Raw genomic sequence first — 14,679 nt, forward strand, 5'->3', positions numbered from 1 at the left:
AAGATCTAGACTAGTCAGCTTAATGTTGATTACCAGACAAAACTCTGAAACAGATAAATAAGTATCTGAACACTGAGCATTTGGAGAAGAATGTATTGTTGCCAGGAGCCATAGGTTTGTTAAGAATAAGTCAGCCAGACCAACATTTTTTTGACAGAATTTAGTTTACTGTTAGCATGCAGTGAGCATAATGTACCTTCATTTTAGCAAAATATTTAACAGTCTTTTATGAGACCCCAGTAGGGGAGATGACAAACTGTGGAAAATGTTACCATTAGATTAGTACAGAACCAAGACAATAATTATACCCAACAATGTAAATGACTGGCTCTGCATCAAGCTAAAAAGAGACATGTTGAAAGCATTTTTCAGGGATCCTGTCTAATACCTATACTGTTCAACATATTTATAAAAATTTGTATAATAGAAAATATTAAATCTGTGAACAAGGAAAGATGGGGGTAGCAAATGTCCTGGGGAGGAGGTAATATCAAGATTCATAGCAATCTTGATTGGCAGATAACATCAAAATGAATTTCAGCAGGAATAAATTCAGCATTCTGAATTTGAGTAGGAAAACCTGAAGGTATAATTGTAGGATAGGAGAAAGGATCTTGGGCAGCTGTATATATGAAAACAATCTTGGGTGTCTTGATGGATCACTGACTGAATATAATGTGGTACAACTGTAAAAATAGCAAATGCAATCCTAGGTAGCATTGATAGAAATATAATACCATGAAGTTATTGTTCCTTTCTATCAGACCATATTTACGATATTGTATCTATTTCTAAGCACCAAAGTTTAGGAAGGATGTTGACAAAGTAGAATACAAGTAGTCCTCGACTTTCAACAGTTCATTTAGTGACTATTCAAAGTCACAATGGTACTGAAAAAAGTGACTTATGACTCATTTATCACACTTATGGCCATTGTGGCCTCCCCAAGGTCACGTAATCAATATTCACATGCTTGGCAACTGGGTGTCTTGTGGTAATGTGATACAGCTGTAAGAATAGCAAATGCAATCCTAGGTAGCATTGATAGAAATTTATGATGGTCCCCTTTTGTGACTGTCTGACAAGCAAAGTCAATGGGGAAGCCAGATTCACTAAAGACCCATGTTACTAACTTAACAACTGCAGGGATTCACTTAACATCTGTGGTAAGAAAGGTCATCAAACTGGCAAAACTCACTTTACAAATGTCTCACTTAGCAACAAAGAAATTGGGCTCAGTTGCGGTTTTAAGTTGAAGACTACCTGTATGTCCATGGGACCAGTAAGGGACTTGGAAGATAAACTTACAAGGGAAACTTGGAGGCACTATTCATGTTTTGCCTGGACAAGAGAAGACTTGGGTAAGCTGTAAATTAGACCACAACAAGTTTCTGCCAGTTAAATGGCAGAGCAAGTTGCAGTAGTGGGAAGCAGTTGATGAGACCCATGCGCCCAGAGATGGCTTCACAAGCAGGGGGGGGGAGAGGTTGTATGTTTGCATCTTCCCTTTAAAGAAATCCAATGAATTCTACAATGTAAGAATTCCTCCTCAGATCTTACATCCTAAAATAGCCTTGCTCTTAGACACAGGTGTCAAACTCTATCGTGTCACATGACGTATTGTATCATATCACAAGGTTTTTTGCCTTTGCGGAGTCGGGGTGGGTGTGGCCTGCACATGACGCATCCAGCCCAGGGGCTACCAGTTTGACACCCCTGCTCTTAGGTAACAAAATTTAGAGCTTAATAAAAGTCCTGTCAGTCACACTACCAGCCACAATAATCAATAGTGATTTAACGCACTTTGCAGTTTCTCATGATTATAATGTTAGGTAGTAAAACCAGGGGATATTATTAGGTGATAACCAATTAATGACAATCTCACATCCTTGACTCTAGGAACTTACTTTGCAATGTAGTAACTGCAGCAGAGTTCTGTATCAATATCAATTTGGCTTATTCAAGAAAAATGCATGACACTAAATTAAGAGGTAGTTATCTATCATATGTGCTTCATGGGTAAGTGCACCTACTGGTGAGAGACACAGAAGAATATAGACAACTTTGTGTTTTTGTAAACAATACCAGGTCTAAATTGACAGTGTACCAACTCAGTAAACAATGGGAGCAAACAGCAGGCACAAAACAGGACTAACACTGGCACTGAGCCATGAGGCAGGCAGGCAGGCAGGCAGTCTGGGCTACAAAAATCGAGATGATCTTTATATGGAAGTGAAGAGACACAGAAAGGCTACCATATACCGGTAGTAGTTATATGATTTCTGCAGCCCAGATATAGTAGTACTAACACTAGAAAGTGGTCACCATCCCAGTAACTAGCAAATGCAGCATGTACAAAGCCAGGGCATGCTTCAGCTCACATAGAGGGCATAATCTTCTGTGCAAGCACCCAGTACTATAGAAAATTTTATCTCTCTGCCACTTTAAAATTCTCATGTTTTCATTTCATTTTCATCAACAGGTTTGAATGCATTTGCACCTTCATTAGATATATTTTTATGTGGGTGTTAGGGGACTAGAAGTAGTTCTTAGATGAATAATCTATAACTTAATGATGCACAACAAATTCAGTTTGAAAACTATGAAAGTTGTCTGTTAAAAACAAAAGATCATGCTGTATCTCTTCGGAGTAAAGGATGAGGCTGGGAGACCCTGATTCAAATCCATTCTCACCAATAAAAGTTGATAGGGTGAACTTTTGTTCAGCCACTCTGCTTCTCACTCTAACCTACTTCACAGAGGAGTTATTAATCACTTTTAAATAACTATAGAAATCAATAAGATCCAAGGCAGGTGGTTGTGAGATTAAAGTGGAGGAGAAAAAGGAGGGGTGCACATTGATATGAGCTCCTGGAGGAAAGTTGGCACATAAATCTAACTAAGCAGCAGTAGTAGCAACTCGCTACTAGTAGGATTTTAATTTCCTTGATTCCTCCAATAAATATTGTAGAAATTGTAGTCCTGCAGAATTAGAGACATCATATTTTCTATGCAAAGGTTAACTGATATATCCTATAAGAAAATTCTCTAACTTTTTCAATTTATTGGTTTTGCTTTAATTTGGAGAAGTTAAAGTTAATAACAGTGGAATGCTAGTTGCAATAGAATAACAGAGTTCCCATGTCCTGAAACAGGCCATGTCCCATGCGGCATTTCTGTGATCAATTATTTATCCAGATGAATTTAGTAACAATTATTATTATAGCAGTAGTATCATAAATCCACCTAATCACCAGTGATTCAGTGAAGTTAAACTAATGCTCATCACTTCCTTATTCAGAGGGTGAGCACTATCTTTTTCATTACCACAGCTTCAGAAGAGGGAGCTCACTCCAAACTTGGGTGGTACCTTATTTCTTGATTTTTTTCTGCAGGTTAATTTTTAACTCTATTAAAAATCAATTAAAATTGGGATGGGGACCCACCTGAGAATTTTGCCCTGAGAGTTCTACTTACAGTCCTGCACTGGCACAATCAACTTGGGAAGTTGCTGGGACATCCGGGTGACCATTAGAACTAGAATGTTGATTTAAATTGGTCTCTGGCGTACTCCATGTAAGAGCGGCTGTTCTAGTTCAGAAGGGTGACAGTACCTGTGTATCACGGGTAGAGAAAATGGGTCTGCCTCTAACACTTTCTACTATGCTGATGCCAATGTGTCAGAGTGAATAAAGGGCTGGGCTAGGACTAAAAAGACTTAGGTTCACAGCTATTGATAGATTTGGGCCAATTAATCTTCTTTAGCTCAATTTCCTCTCAAATTGTTATTGTGCGGATAAATGGAAGAAAATAATGAAATACAGTGCTTTAAAATTCAACTTTCAATTTTAGACTTCGGCAGACAGATTTTCCATTTCAAGTATTTGTTGTTTTAAATTGAACTTCTTTTAGGGATGCAGATGCAGATTATATGATTAGATTTTTCAGAATGGAAGGCTTGTTGTTGTTGTTTAGTTGCAAAGTCGTGTCCACCCATCGCGACCCTATGGACAATGTTCCTCCAGGCCTTCCTGTCCTCTACCATCTTCTGGAGTCCATTTAAGCTCACGCCTACTGCTTCAGTGACTCCATCCAGCCACCTCATTCTCTGTCCTCCCCTTCTTCTCTTGCCCTCAATCTTTCCCAGAATTAGGCTCTTCTCCAGTGAGTCCTTCCTTCTCATTAAGTGGCCAAAGTATGGAAGACTTCTAGGTAAATAATTATTTGCAAACTCCTCAGGAGCATAACTGAAGCAGATTTCACTTGGGTTTGGGAAAGGTTAGAAATAAGCTCAGTATTTAACTGCTCAAACGTCAGTTGTCTGCACTGGTTAAATCCCTATCGCAATTCCCACCATCCAGTCTGGAACGGGATAGAGACGGAACGGAACGGAGACGAAAGATCCTGAAAAGTTAGGTGGGGACGAGATCAGCAAGTGGGTTTCCCTGGCGGCTCCCGGACAGCGCTGGTCTTCTTCCGGCGTCCCCTCCCAAGGACCCCCTACACCTCTCCCAGCCATCTCCCACGCCCATCCTGTCCCGCCCCAAACCTACCATCCCCGGAGGGTAGGGATCCTACGCCTAGTCCACCGGCAGCTGCTAGGAATCCGCCCAAAGGGAGAGCGCCCATTTTGCAAACTTTCTATCGGCTTAATAAATCATTCCCTGGGTATGGATGCCAGACTTTGGTTTCTCTCGCGGGGACCGAGGCTGCGTTTCTTCTCCCAAGACCCGGCGCTGGTGGGGAAGAGGAGCGGCGCTTGGGGGCTCCTCTGTCTCCGGGGCGGGTCGCAGTTTGGGAAGTGGGGCTCTCCCCCTCGAGGCAGAGGAGAGGAGCGGGGATGCTCCATCGCCTCGGGCTGCCCGATGCCTCCTCGAGCCGGAGCCATCTTCGACAAGACGGGCCTGGCTCAACGGGAGGGGCCCGGAAACCCGCGCTTCGCCCCCTTCGCCCTCGCCCGCTTAGAGCCACGTTCGCGCCTCCGGTGTGAGAGCGCGCTTTCTTCGGCTTCGTGGCTCTCGTCGCCCGCCCGGGACTGACTCTGCATTGCGGATACCTGAAGCGGGCGAAGCAAAGCGCTCCCCTCGCCAGGAGGAAGAAAAGGAAGCGGGGGGCGGAAGACGAGATGGAGCCGAGGGCTTCCAGCACCCAGCCGCTTCGCCCGCCGCCTTACCTCGTCCTCCTCTTGTCGCTTGCCAGAGTCATGCTGGAGGGCGCGAACCAAGCCAGCTCAGATACGGGACTCGCGGCTGTCGCTTCCAGGCCGTCGAGACGACACGCAGGCGAAACGGCCGGTCCGGCCTGGGCAGACTCCGCCCCGCAGGTGCCTCGCTGCCCCTACCTGAACCGCGCTGCGTAGGTGACGCCGCGACTCTGCCACCGTCTCTTTTCTCGCCCCGTCGCCTGCTTTCAGGTTTTTGGAGAGAGGTGGAAGCCAACGGCGCCACACAATCGCACTTGCCCTTTCCTCTTCCTCTTTCCCAGCAATTGCCACTTTCTGTATTTCTTTTTCCTGGCGAGGGCTCTTAAAACCGCTTCCTGGTAGGAAAGATTTTGCCTGCCCTTCTGGCTAGTCAAGCAAAGGGTGGAGGTCCCTCTCGATCCCATCACCTCTTACGGAGGGGATCCGAAGTGCTTGCAGCCCTTACGACAACTCTACTGAATTAAGACAGGTCAATATGGCTACATACAAGATGCAAGCGGCAAGGCTGAGCCTGAAAGATTACAGGCGGTCCTCCTTTAACAATTGGGATCTCTGTGAAGTGAAAGCACAACTGTACTTATGATCTCACTTCAGTTTTTCTTTGCTTTACAAATTTGCAATGAACATAAATGCAAGATTTTGTCATAAAGTTATGTTTTCATCACTGTCAGGATAACGGAGTTGGAAGGGACCTTAAAGATCTAGTTCTTGACCCCCTGCTCAAGCAGGAGACCCTATCATTCCAGACAAATGAATGTTCAAGGACTAAACAAAGACAATCTAGAATATGGTAGAAGTTTACAGTTATCTTTGATTTATAACCATTTAACAGCTATTAAAAGTTACAACACTGTATGTCATTGAAAAAAGTGACCTACAAACTTTAGTCCTTTCACTTATGACTAGCGCAGAGACATGTGATCAAAATTTGGGCACTTAGCAACTGGCATGTATTTATGACAGATGCCGCCATTTCAATCTTCTCAGGGAGCTTTGGACAAAATCAATAGAGGAAGCCAGATTCACTTAATGACCATGTGATTTAATTGCTATGATTAAAAAAGACCATAATTTTGAGCACTACTTAACTGCATCATTTAGCAACAGAAGTTCTGATCCCAACTGTGGTTGTAAGTCAAGGACTATCTGTATTTGGAGGTCCAGTCGGTCCGAGTCTGACCGGACACAGTTAAGATCCTTTTCTAGATCTTATCTTGTGGCAATGGAGGTAGCAAAGCGTGCTCACTTCGCCACCCTCATTGCATCCGCAGATAACCGCCCGGCCGCCCTGTTTCGGGTGACCCGTTCCCTTTTAAATCAGGGGACGGGAGAGGACCCCTTGCAGGGACGGGCCGAGGAGTTTAGTGAGTATCTGGTGGATAAAATCGCTCAGATTCGGGCTGGCTTGGACTCCGACTGGGCAGTATCTGACGAGGGGGAAACGATGGGTTTGGCCGACACTATCTGGGAAGAGTTTGATCCTGTGACTCCGGATGAAGTGGACAGGATCATGGGGAAATTAAGTGCCGCCACGTGTTTGTTGGACCCGTGTCCCTCCTGGCTGGTTTATGCAGCCCGGGAGGTTACACGAGGCTGGCTCCTGGCAGTTATAAATGCTTCCTTGAGTGAGGGGTGCTTCCCTGCCGCCTTGAAGGAGGCGGTGGTAAGGCCCCTCCTCAAGAAACCTGCCTTGGATCCAGCTATTTTAAACAACTTTCGTCCTGTCTCCAACCTTCGCTTTCTTGCGAAGGTTGTTGAGAGCGTGGTGGCATGGCAGCTCCCTTTGGTCCTGGAGGAAACTGAGTATCTAGATCCATACCAATCGAGTTTCAGGCCCGGGTACAGCACGGAGACGGCATTGGTCGCACTGGTGGATGATCTCTGGCGGGCCCGAGACAGGGGTTATTCCTCTGTCCTGGTCCTTTTAGATCTCTCAGCGGCTTTTGATACCATCGACCATGGTATCTTGCTGCGACGTCTTGTGGGGCTGGGAGTGGGAGGCACCGTTTTGCGGTGGTTCTCCTCCTACCTCTCGGGCCGTTCGCAGATGGTGTTGACAGGAGGGCAGAGGTCAACCCCTAGGCCCCTTAATTGTGGGGTGCCTCAGGGGTCGGTGCTCTCGCCCTTCCTGTTCAACATCTATATGAAGCTGCTGGGCGAGATCATCCGTGGTTTTGGGGTGAGGTATCATCAATATGCCGATAATACCCAGCTCTTTATCTCCACCCCGAACCAAGCCAGTGATGCCCTCGACGTGATGTCCCGTTGCCTGGAAGGGGTACGGATTTGGATGGGGAAGAACAGGCTCCAGCTCAACCCAGCCAAGACTGAGTGGCTCTACGTACCGGCATCTCGACTTGTCCAAGAGGTTCCATCTTTGGTTATGGGAGGAGAGGTGTTGCCTCCCGTTGATAGGGCACGCAATTTAGGCGTCCTCCTGGACTCACAACTCAGTTTTGAAGATCATATTGGAGCCGTGGCCAGGGGGGCATTTGCCCAGGTTCGCCTGGTGCGCCAGTTGCGCCCCTATCTGGACCGAGATGCCCTACGTACGGTCACTCATGCACTCGTTACCTCTCGGATAGATTACTGCAATGCTCTCTACATGGGGCTGCCCTTGAAGACCACCCGGAGGCTTCAGCTGGTGCAGAATGCGGCCGCGCGGGTAGTGATGGGAGCATCCTGATACTCCCATATTACACCCCTCCTGCGTGAGCTGCATTGGCCACCAGTTGTCTTCCGGGCGAGATTTAAGGTGCTGGTACTTACCTTTAAAGCCCTACATGGCTTAGGCCCGGGATACTTGCAGGACCGTCTGCTACCGGGGACGACTTCCCATCGCCCAGTGCGCTCACACAGAGAGGGCCTCCTCAGGGTGCCGTCGGCCAGACAATGTTGGCTGGCGACCCCCAGGGGGAGGGCCTTCTCTGTGGGAGCACCAGCCCTTTGGAACCAACTCCCCCTTGAGCTTCGGATGGCCCCGAACCTCCGGTCCTTTCGCTGCGACCTCAAAACTTTTCTCTTCCATCAGGCTGACCTGGATTGATGATGGGTTTTTAAATATGTTTTAATTTTTAACTGTAGTTAATTTATTTTGGGGCTGTTATTTAATTCTTCTTTAATTTTTGTATTGTTGTTTTTTATTGTTGTTAGCCGCCTCGAGTCCTTCGGGAGATAGGGCGGCATATAAGTCCCAAAAATAAATAAATAAATAGTAGAACTCAGTTTTAAATCAAGGATAATTAACTGATGTTGCCAATTTAGACCAACTCAGAAAACACACCAGTACTACCTTTTCCTCAGTTCAGAACACTGAGGTCCGTGTCCTTTCAAAAGCAATTCAATAATTGAACTTGGATACACTGACACAATTTAAGACCTTTTGATGACTTTTAGTAGAACTCAAGCTTCTGTGTATATTGTAAAAGTATCCAGGCAGAGCTATTCTAAGACGTTTTGCTGCCTAAACCCTAGAACAAAGGTTAAGATAATTTCTCCCTTCACTAGGTTTATTCTAACAGTGGGGGAGGGGATAATATCTTCTACCACATCCTAGGGTGGCAGGCTAACTCAGAGTGTAGACAAGCTACACTCTCCTGGCTTCCAGCTTCTTCATCTCTCCAACAGGCTGTTGTTTCCAACCCTAATGATATAGCTAGTATTACTGAACCAACAGCCATCACAGCAATTATTTTCATGGGGAGAACCCAGAGTTCATGGGGCTAGCGTATATAAACAGTTGATTAAAATAAATGAAAAAACTGTAACTAGGAAAGTGTCCATGAATGTAAGTTCTACAGATTCCAGATAGATAGCACTGGACAATCAAGTCTATTTCTGATTCTCATTTTATAATTATGTTCCCCTTGTAACCCTATTCACTGTAAATACAAAGCAAGAGAAAAGCTACATATTATTGGCTTATTTATAACATGGCTTCTTAAAATAATATAACTCCCATTTTCTTTCAGGTTTTTATTTCACTTACAGTAAATAAGCATCATTAGGCGTGGCTGGGTTGGGGTGGGCAGTGAAAGCACCATAAGTTATCCCAGCTGTTCCCTCTGCTATTAACTTTGTTAAAGGCCATATAGTGGCTACATGAACAGCCAGTTTTAGTAACAGGATGCCAATGTGTGAAATGAAAGTATGACCTGGCTACCAAAAGAAATGCCAGTCTCAGCTGCTTCTCTGAAATGTGTTTCACAAACAGTAAGAGTCTTTTCATTTATATTTTCTGCAAGAAACAGGGTAACTTCACTATCTCCTGCTGATCTGTTCAATCCATAATGTGGTCAAACCTGCTTTTTTTCTTTAGAAAAAAAGTGTTGGTGAACAGGGAGATGGTATGAGGAAGTCCACAGGAGAAATATTTTAAGCATCTGATTATCTGTTTAATAACAAAGAATTACATAACTTTTCATATGACTCAAGAACTAAGTATGTTTTGTATAATCAGATTTATATGTACGCAGAAGATAGAATCCTACATTGTGAAATAAAAATGCAGCTCAGCTCCCAGTAAATTAAAGAATTAAGAATGCAAATGGGAGGGTGGTCATGATAGCTTTTGAAGTTTAAAAAAACAAACAAACTGGAAAGGAACATAGGTTGTTTGCTCTGTGGACATTGTGCATGGAAAAATCATTCCTATTTACTCTTTATGAATGTTCAGGGAAAAAATATACAGTATTTTGTTCAAGGACTTCTCAAATTTTCTTCAGATACTTTATACTGGCTTATTTAACATCCAATGTGTTTGGTATCTGAAATGAATTTGGTAGTATTTGTTAATTGCCATGTGATGTTTTTCTAGTACAATACAAAAAGGCTTATGGTGTTAAATTTCTAGGGAAATATATCATGTCAATAGTTGTGCACTGCAAAAGATTTGTGGCACGTTCTATGATCATACTTTTAATTGATATCATTTAGTGTTGGTCAACATAACTGACAACATATTTACTAAGTGTACTGTACACTCAATATATAGAATAAGTGTACATAGCAATTACATCAGTAGCAATAGCAAAGCTACCTATAAAATCCAGATCAATGTTTCAAATAAGCCATAGCTTTTGGAAGCTATGGATAAGCCATATTGTTCATTTTATTAATGCTTTTGAATCAGTGTTCACTTCTGACAACTGCCTGGACTAGTCACCGCAGTTTTCTTGGCAAGAGTTTGGAAATGGCTTGCCCTTGCCTACCTCTTAGGAATGAGGGGCTGACTGGCCCAAAGTCTCCAAGCTGGCTTTGTGCCTAAGGCAGGACTAGAAATTTCCTAATTTCTAGCGTAGTGCCTTAACCACTACACCAAACTGGCTCTCTATATTGTTTATATTTAATTTTACACCAAATTGGCAGACAGCACGTTCTTTTAAGAAACAGCACTTAATACATAAAATGTACAATAATTAGAAGAAATCTTATATGCTATTTGAAGCTGTAAAGTTAAGAAACGGCAGTCTTTGGAAAACTCACTGATATTTTGATTGTGTTCGTTCTCTGAAATGCTTCTTTTATGTTCACTTTTAAAAAAAACCATACATTTAGATCTAGAATTCAGAAACAAATGCACCTCAGCCAATAAAAATCACATAACCTCCAAGTAGTTGTAGAAATCATGGTATTGGTGCTTTTAAATCATGTTGCACTATAATAGACATATTTCAAATAGCTGCCTTTTTTCCCTTGATCATTCACATCCAGATCTCAAAAATCTCCCAAAATCTTCAGAAATGGAAGGGAGATTCAGAGGGTTTAAAAGAGGTGGCTATCAGAAAAAGAGATTTCATTCCAACAGTAGGACTGCAAGATGTAACCAGTCCACCTGAAGGGTTACAGCAAAACTGCTTCCAGGAGCCTGCTATGGCACTTCCACAAAGCCAAGGGCTGTTGTTTCATCTCACAGCAGCAATCTGGCCTTTCCACTGCCATCCCAGTGGTGCCTCAAAAGGAGGTTCCTTAGCAACTGCAGTGCAAGCCCCAGCAACAATATTCCAGAGAATTGTCTTCTGCCATCCATCCCTGGGGAAACTGTGGCAATATCCTTCTGTGAAAAGGGCTATCTCTCACAGGGAAAAAATAACATTGGGGACATAGCTAATTTGGATCTAGCCAAGAGCTACCTGAGTTGTTGCAAGCAGATTCCACAAAGGCAGAAAAGTTCTGAAAAGGATCTCTTACAGATCAGACTCTTACAGCTAATCTTTTTCAAGCAGTTTAGGCACTTAAAAATGCTAAGCAGATCTGTTAACAGCAGATTGGTATATACGTATTGCTCCCCAGATGTGGAACTGATGACTGTTATATGTAGGCCTTTCTATCTGCCTAGAGAAATTACTGTGGTAATTATTACAGCTGTTTATATTCCACCTGATGCCAATGTCAACAAGGCACTTTCTAAGCTGTATGACGTCATCACCAGGCAGCAGCAAACTCACCCAGAGGGCGCTCTTGTCGTGGCTGGGGACTTCAATCAAGCTTGTCTGAAGACAGTTCTCCCTAAGTTTGTACAGTATGTGCAAGTTTCCACCAGAGGGAAGAACACTTTGGACCACGTGTATTCCAATCTGAAAGAGGCATACAGAGCTTTTCCTCTTCCCCACCTGGGTACATCTGACCATCTTTCACTCCTGTTGTGCCCAAAGTATGTTCCTCTCAGGAAAAGGACTCAGGCAGTCACAAAAAGGGTCAAAACCTGGCCAGTGGGTGCTCTCAGTCAGTTGCAGGACTGCTTTGAAACCACTGACTGGAGTGTATTTGAAGAACAAGACCTAAATTCATATACAGATGCCGTACTCTCTTATATTAGAACATGCACTGACAGTGTAACAACGGATAAGTGCATTAGAGTTTATGGGAACTGTAAACCCTGGATGACTGCAGAGATACGAACACTCCTGAGAGCCCGGGATTCTGCCTTTAAGGCGGGGGACAGGGACAGATACAGAGAGGCCAGGGCAAATCTCAGAAGAGGCATTAGGATGGCAAAACAACAATACAAAAAAGGTGAACCATTTAGCGAACAACGATCCGAGGCAAGTATGGCAGGGACTGCAGCACTTAACCAACTATAAGGGCAGCACAAGGAGCATGGCAAACACCGATGCCTCGTTGGCTGAGGAGCTGAACATCTTCGCCCGCTATGAGGTAAAAAGACCAGACCCCGTAGCCTCTGCTGGCTGGCCTTCTGACTCTCAGCCACTTACCCTGTGTGAACACCAAGTGAGAGCTGTATTGAAGGCTGTGAATCCCAGCAAAGCCGCAGGCCCAGATGGGGTGCTGGGGATAGTGGTCAGGAATTGTGCCGATCAATTAGCAGGGGTCCTGACAAGGATTTTTAACATCTCCTTGCAAACGACATGTGTACCATCATGCTTGAAGGCAGCTACCATTGTCCCAGTCCCCAAGAAAACTGCAGTTGAGTGCCTGAATGACTACAGACCTATTGCATTAACGTCTGTAGTCATGAAATGCTTCGAAAGATTGGTTCTTCAACATCTTAGGACATGCCTCCCACTGGACTTTGATAAACATCAATTTGCCTACAGGGGAAATAGGTCGACAGACGATGCCATAGCTACTGCTTTACACTTTGTAGCAAGTCATCTCGAGAAACCTGGAAGTTACGTCAGGATGCTTTTTGTTGACTACAGCTCGGCTTTCAACACCATTTTGCCGAGCATTCTCATCGAGAAGCTGACTTGAAATTCTCCCCCGCTATCTGCGATTGGATTCAAGACTTTCTTAGGGATCGGGTACCAACAGTGAGGGTCGGGTCTGCTTTGTCCACCCCCCTGAAGCTTTGCACCGGCACGCCACAGGGCTGTGTGCTTAGCCCCTACCTAGGTACTCTTTATACACTTATGATTGTGTATCATCTGACCCATCCACTGCGATAATCAAGTTCGAAGATGATACAACTGTGGTGGGTCTTATCACAGGTGGGGATGAGACAGCATATAGGGCGGAGGTACAAAAACTATCCATATGGTGTAGTAACAACAACTTGCACCTAAACATCGGCAAGACGAAAGAGATGGTGTTAGACTTCCGGAGAAAAAAGGAGGAACCTGCCCCACTTTACATCAGAGAGGACTGTGTAGAGAGTTTCCTCCTTTAAATTTCTGGGAGTCTACCTCTGTGAAGATCTGACCTGGAAAGTTAACACAACCCAGGTGGCTAGAAAGGCCCAACAGAGGCTTCACTTTCTTAGGATCTTGCGGAAGAACAGGGTAGAACAACAGCTAATGACCCTCTTTTACCGGTCTACCATAGAGAGCGTCCTCTCGTATGGTATTGTGGTTTGGTATGCTGGTCTGACAGCCGCGGATAGGAAAGTATTACAGAGGGTAGTGAGCACAGCACAAGACATTGTGGGCTGTTCCCTGACACCACTGGATGACATCGCCAGGGCTCGTTGCCTTGGAAGAGTGAGGAAGATTCTCAGGGATGACTCACACCCTGGACGGTATCTCTTTACTCTCCTACCATCCGGTAGGAGATATAGGAATATAGCCGTACGAACAGGCTGAAAAATAGCTTTTATCCGTGGGCTGTTAGGCTTTTAAATGGGACATAATCTTATGCAGAATTGACTTGGGAGGCCAGTGTGTGGTGTAGTTGGTTCACATAGTGTGGTGGGATGGAGGGTTTGTTGTCACTGTGTGTTGGGGGGAGAGAGCACGGGGGGGGAGGCTCAGCTAATCTCAATGTACACATGTTGTACTTTGACAATAAAGGTTTATTATTCTAGCTCAGGTCAATTCAATTTTCTTTCTGCAATTTTCTTTGCTCAATGACCCTACACATCTACAGAGAGCAGCCTAAAGGTTTTGAGTCACCATTTCTTGAAGAGCCCATGCCCTTTTACACCTTTCTCAGGCTGAATCCGCAAATCACCATGGTTCTTTATTTTACAGGTCTTCCACTTTTAATTCAAGAGAATTTCATTCTCATTACCTCAATGATAAATTAGGGCTCCATGTCCTAAATCAGCTTTCCCCAATTTGGAATGCCGTGGTTGTGGTTAGCTACACAACTCCCAAATCATCAGCATCAAATCTATCAACAAAACACCAAACAGGGCAAGGAATCTTACAGGTAAAGAATGATAGTATTAGTGCAAGATGACACATGCCATTAATGTATCTCACTCTCAGCATGCAATGATTTTAAATTAATTATGCAGCTTCTGGGAATCTTAACATGATTATGCTTCAGATAATTATTTTAAATTTTATCTATGCTAATTTCACATGGTAAGGAAAAGAAACACTTTTAGGACATTTGATGATTTCACCATACCCATCAATTTTGCCTATGAGGTTTTTTTTATATTCTAGTTCAAACAGCTTATCAGCAAATGTTCTTAAATAGAACAGATATTAACAACTTGGCACTCGACCTGCTTGTATTCTTTACCTATGCCCCATTACAATGAATTATTGAAAGATATGGTTTTAATTTTA

The 14,679-nt window shown here is 43.9% G+C and overlaps 1 protein-coding gene across 4 annotated transcripts in view; it reads right to left on the minus strand.

Annotated features, from left to right (window-relative positions):
• LOC308662536 (tetratricopeptide repeat protein 39A-like) overlaps window positions 1-5,717 on the minus strand; it is a 45,192-nt gene extending 39,475 nt beyond the window's left edge. The window contains exon 1 of one of the 4 annotated variants that reach the window (XR_014025224.1): window positions 5,174-5,714. Coding sequence is in view for 3 of the 4 variants with exons in the window: in XM_081318458.1 (XP_081174584.1) it covers window positions 5,174-5,205 (32 nt within the window). In the remaining variant the exon portion in view is untranslated. Of the gene's footprint in view, window positions 1-5,173 lie in introns of all 4 variants that reach the window. The other 3 variants (XM_081318458.1, XM_081318459.1, XM_081318461.1) reach the window with 3 other exon arrangements.
• Window positions 5,718-14,679: the final 8,962 nt, after the last annotated feature.

This window comes from Vipera berus, assembly GCF_964194415.1.
Source record: "Vipera berus genome assembly, chromosome: 2".
Classification (NCBI taxonomy): domain Eukaryota; kingdom Metazoa; phylum Chordata; class Lepidosauria; order Squamata; family Viperidae; genus Vipera; species Vipera berus.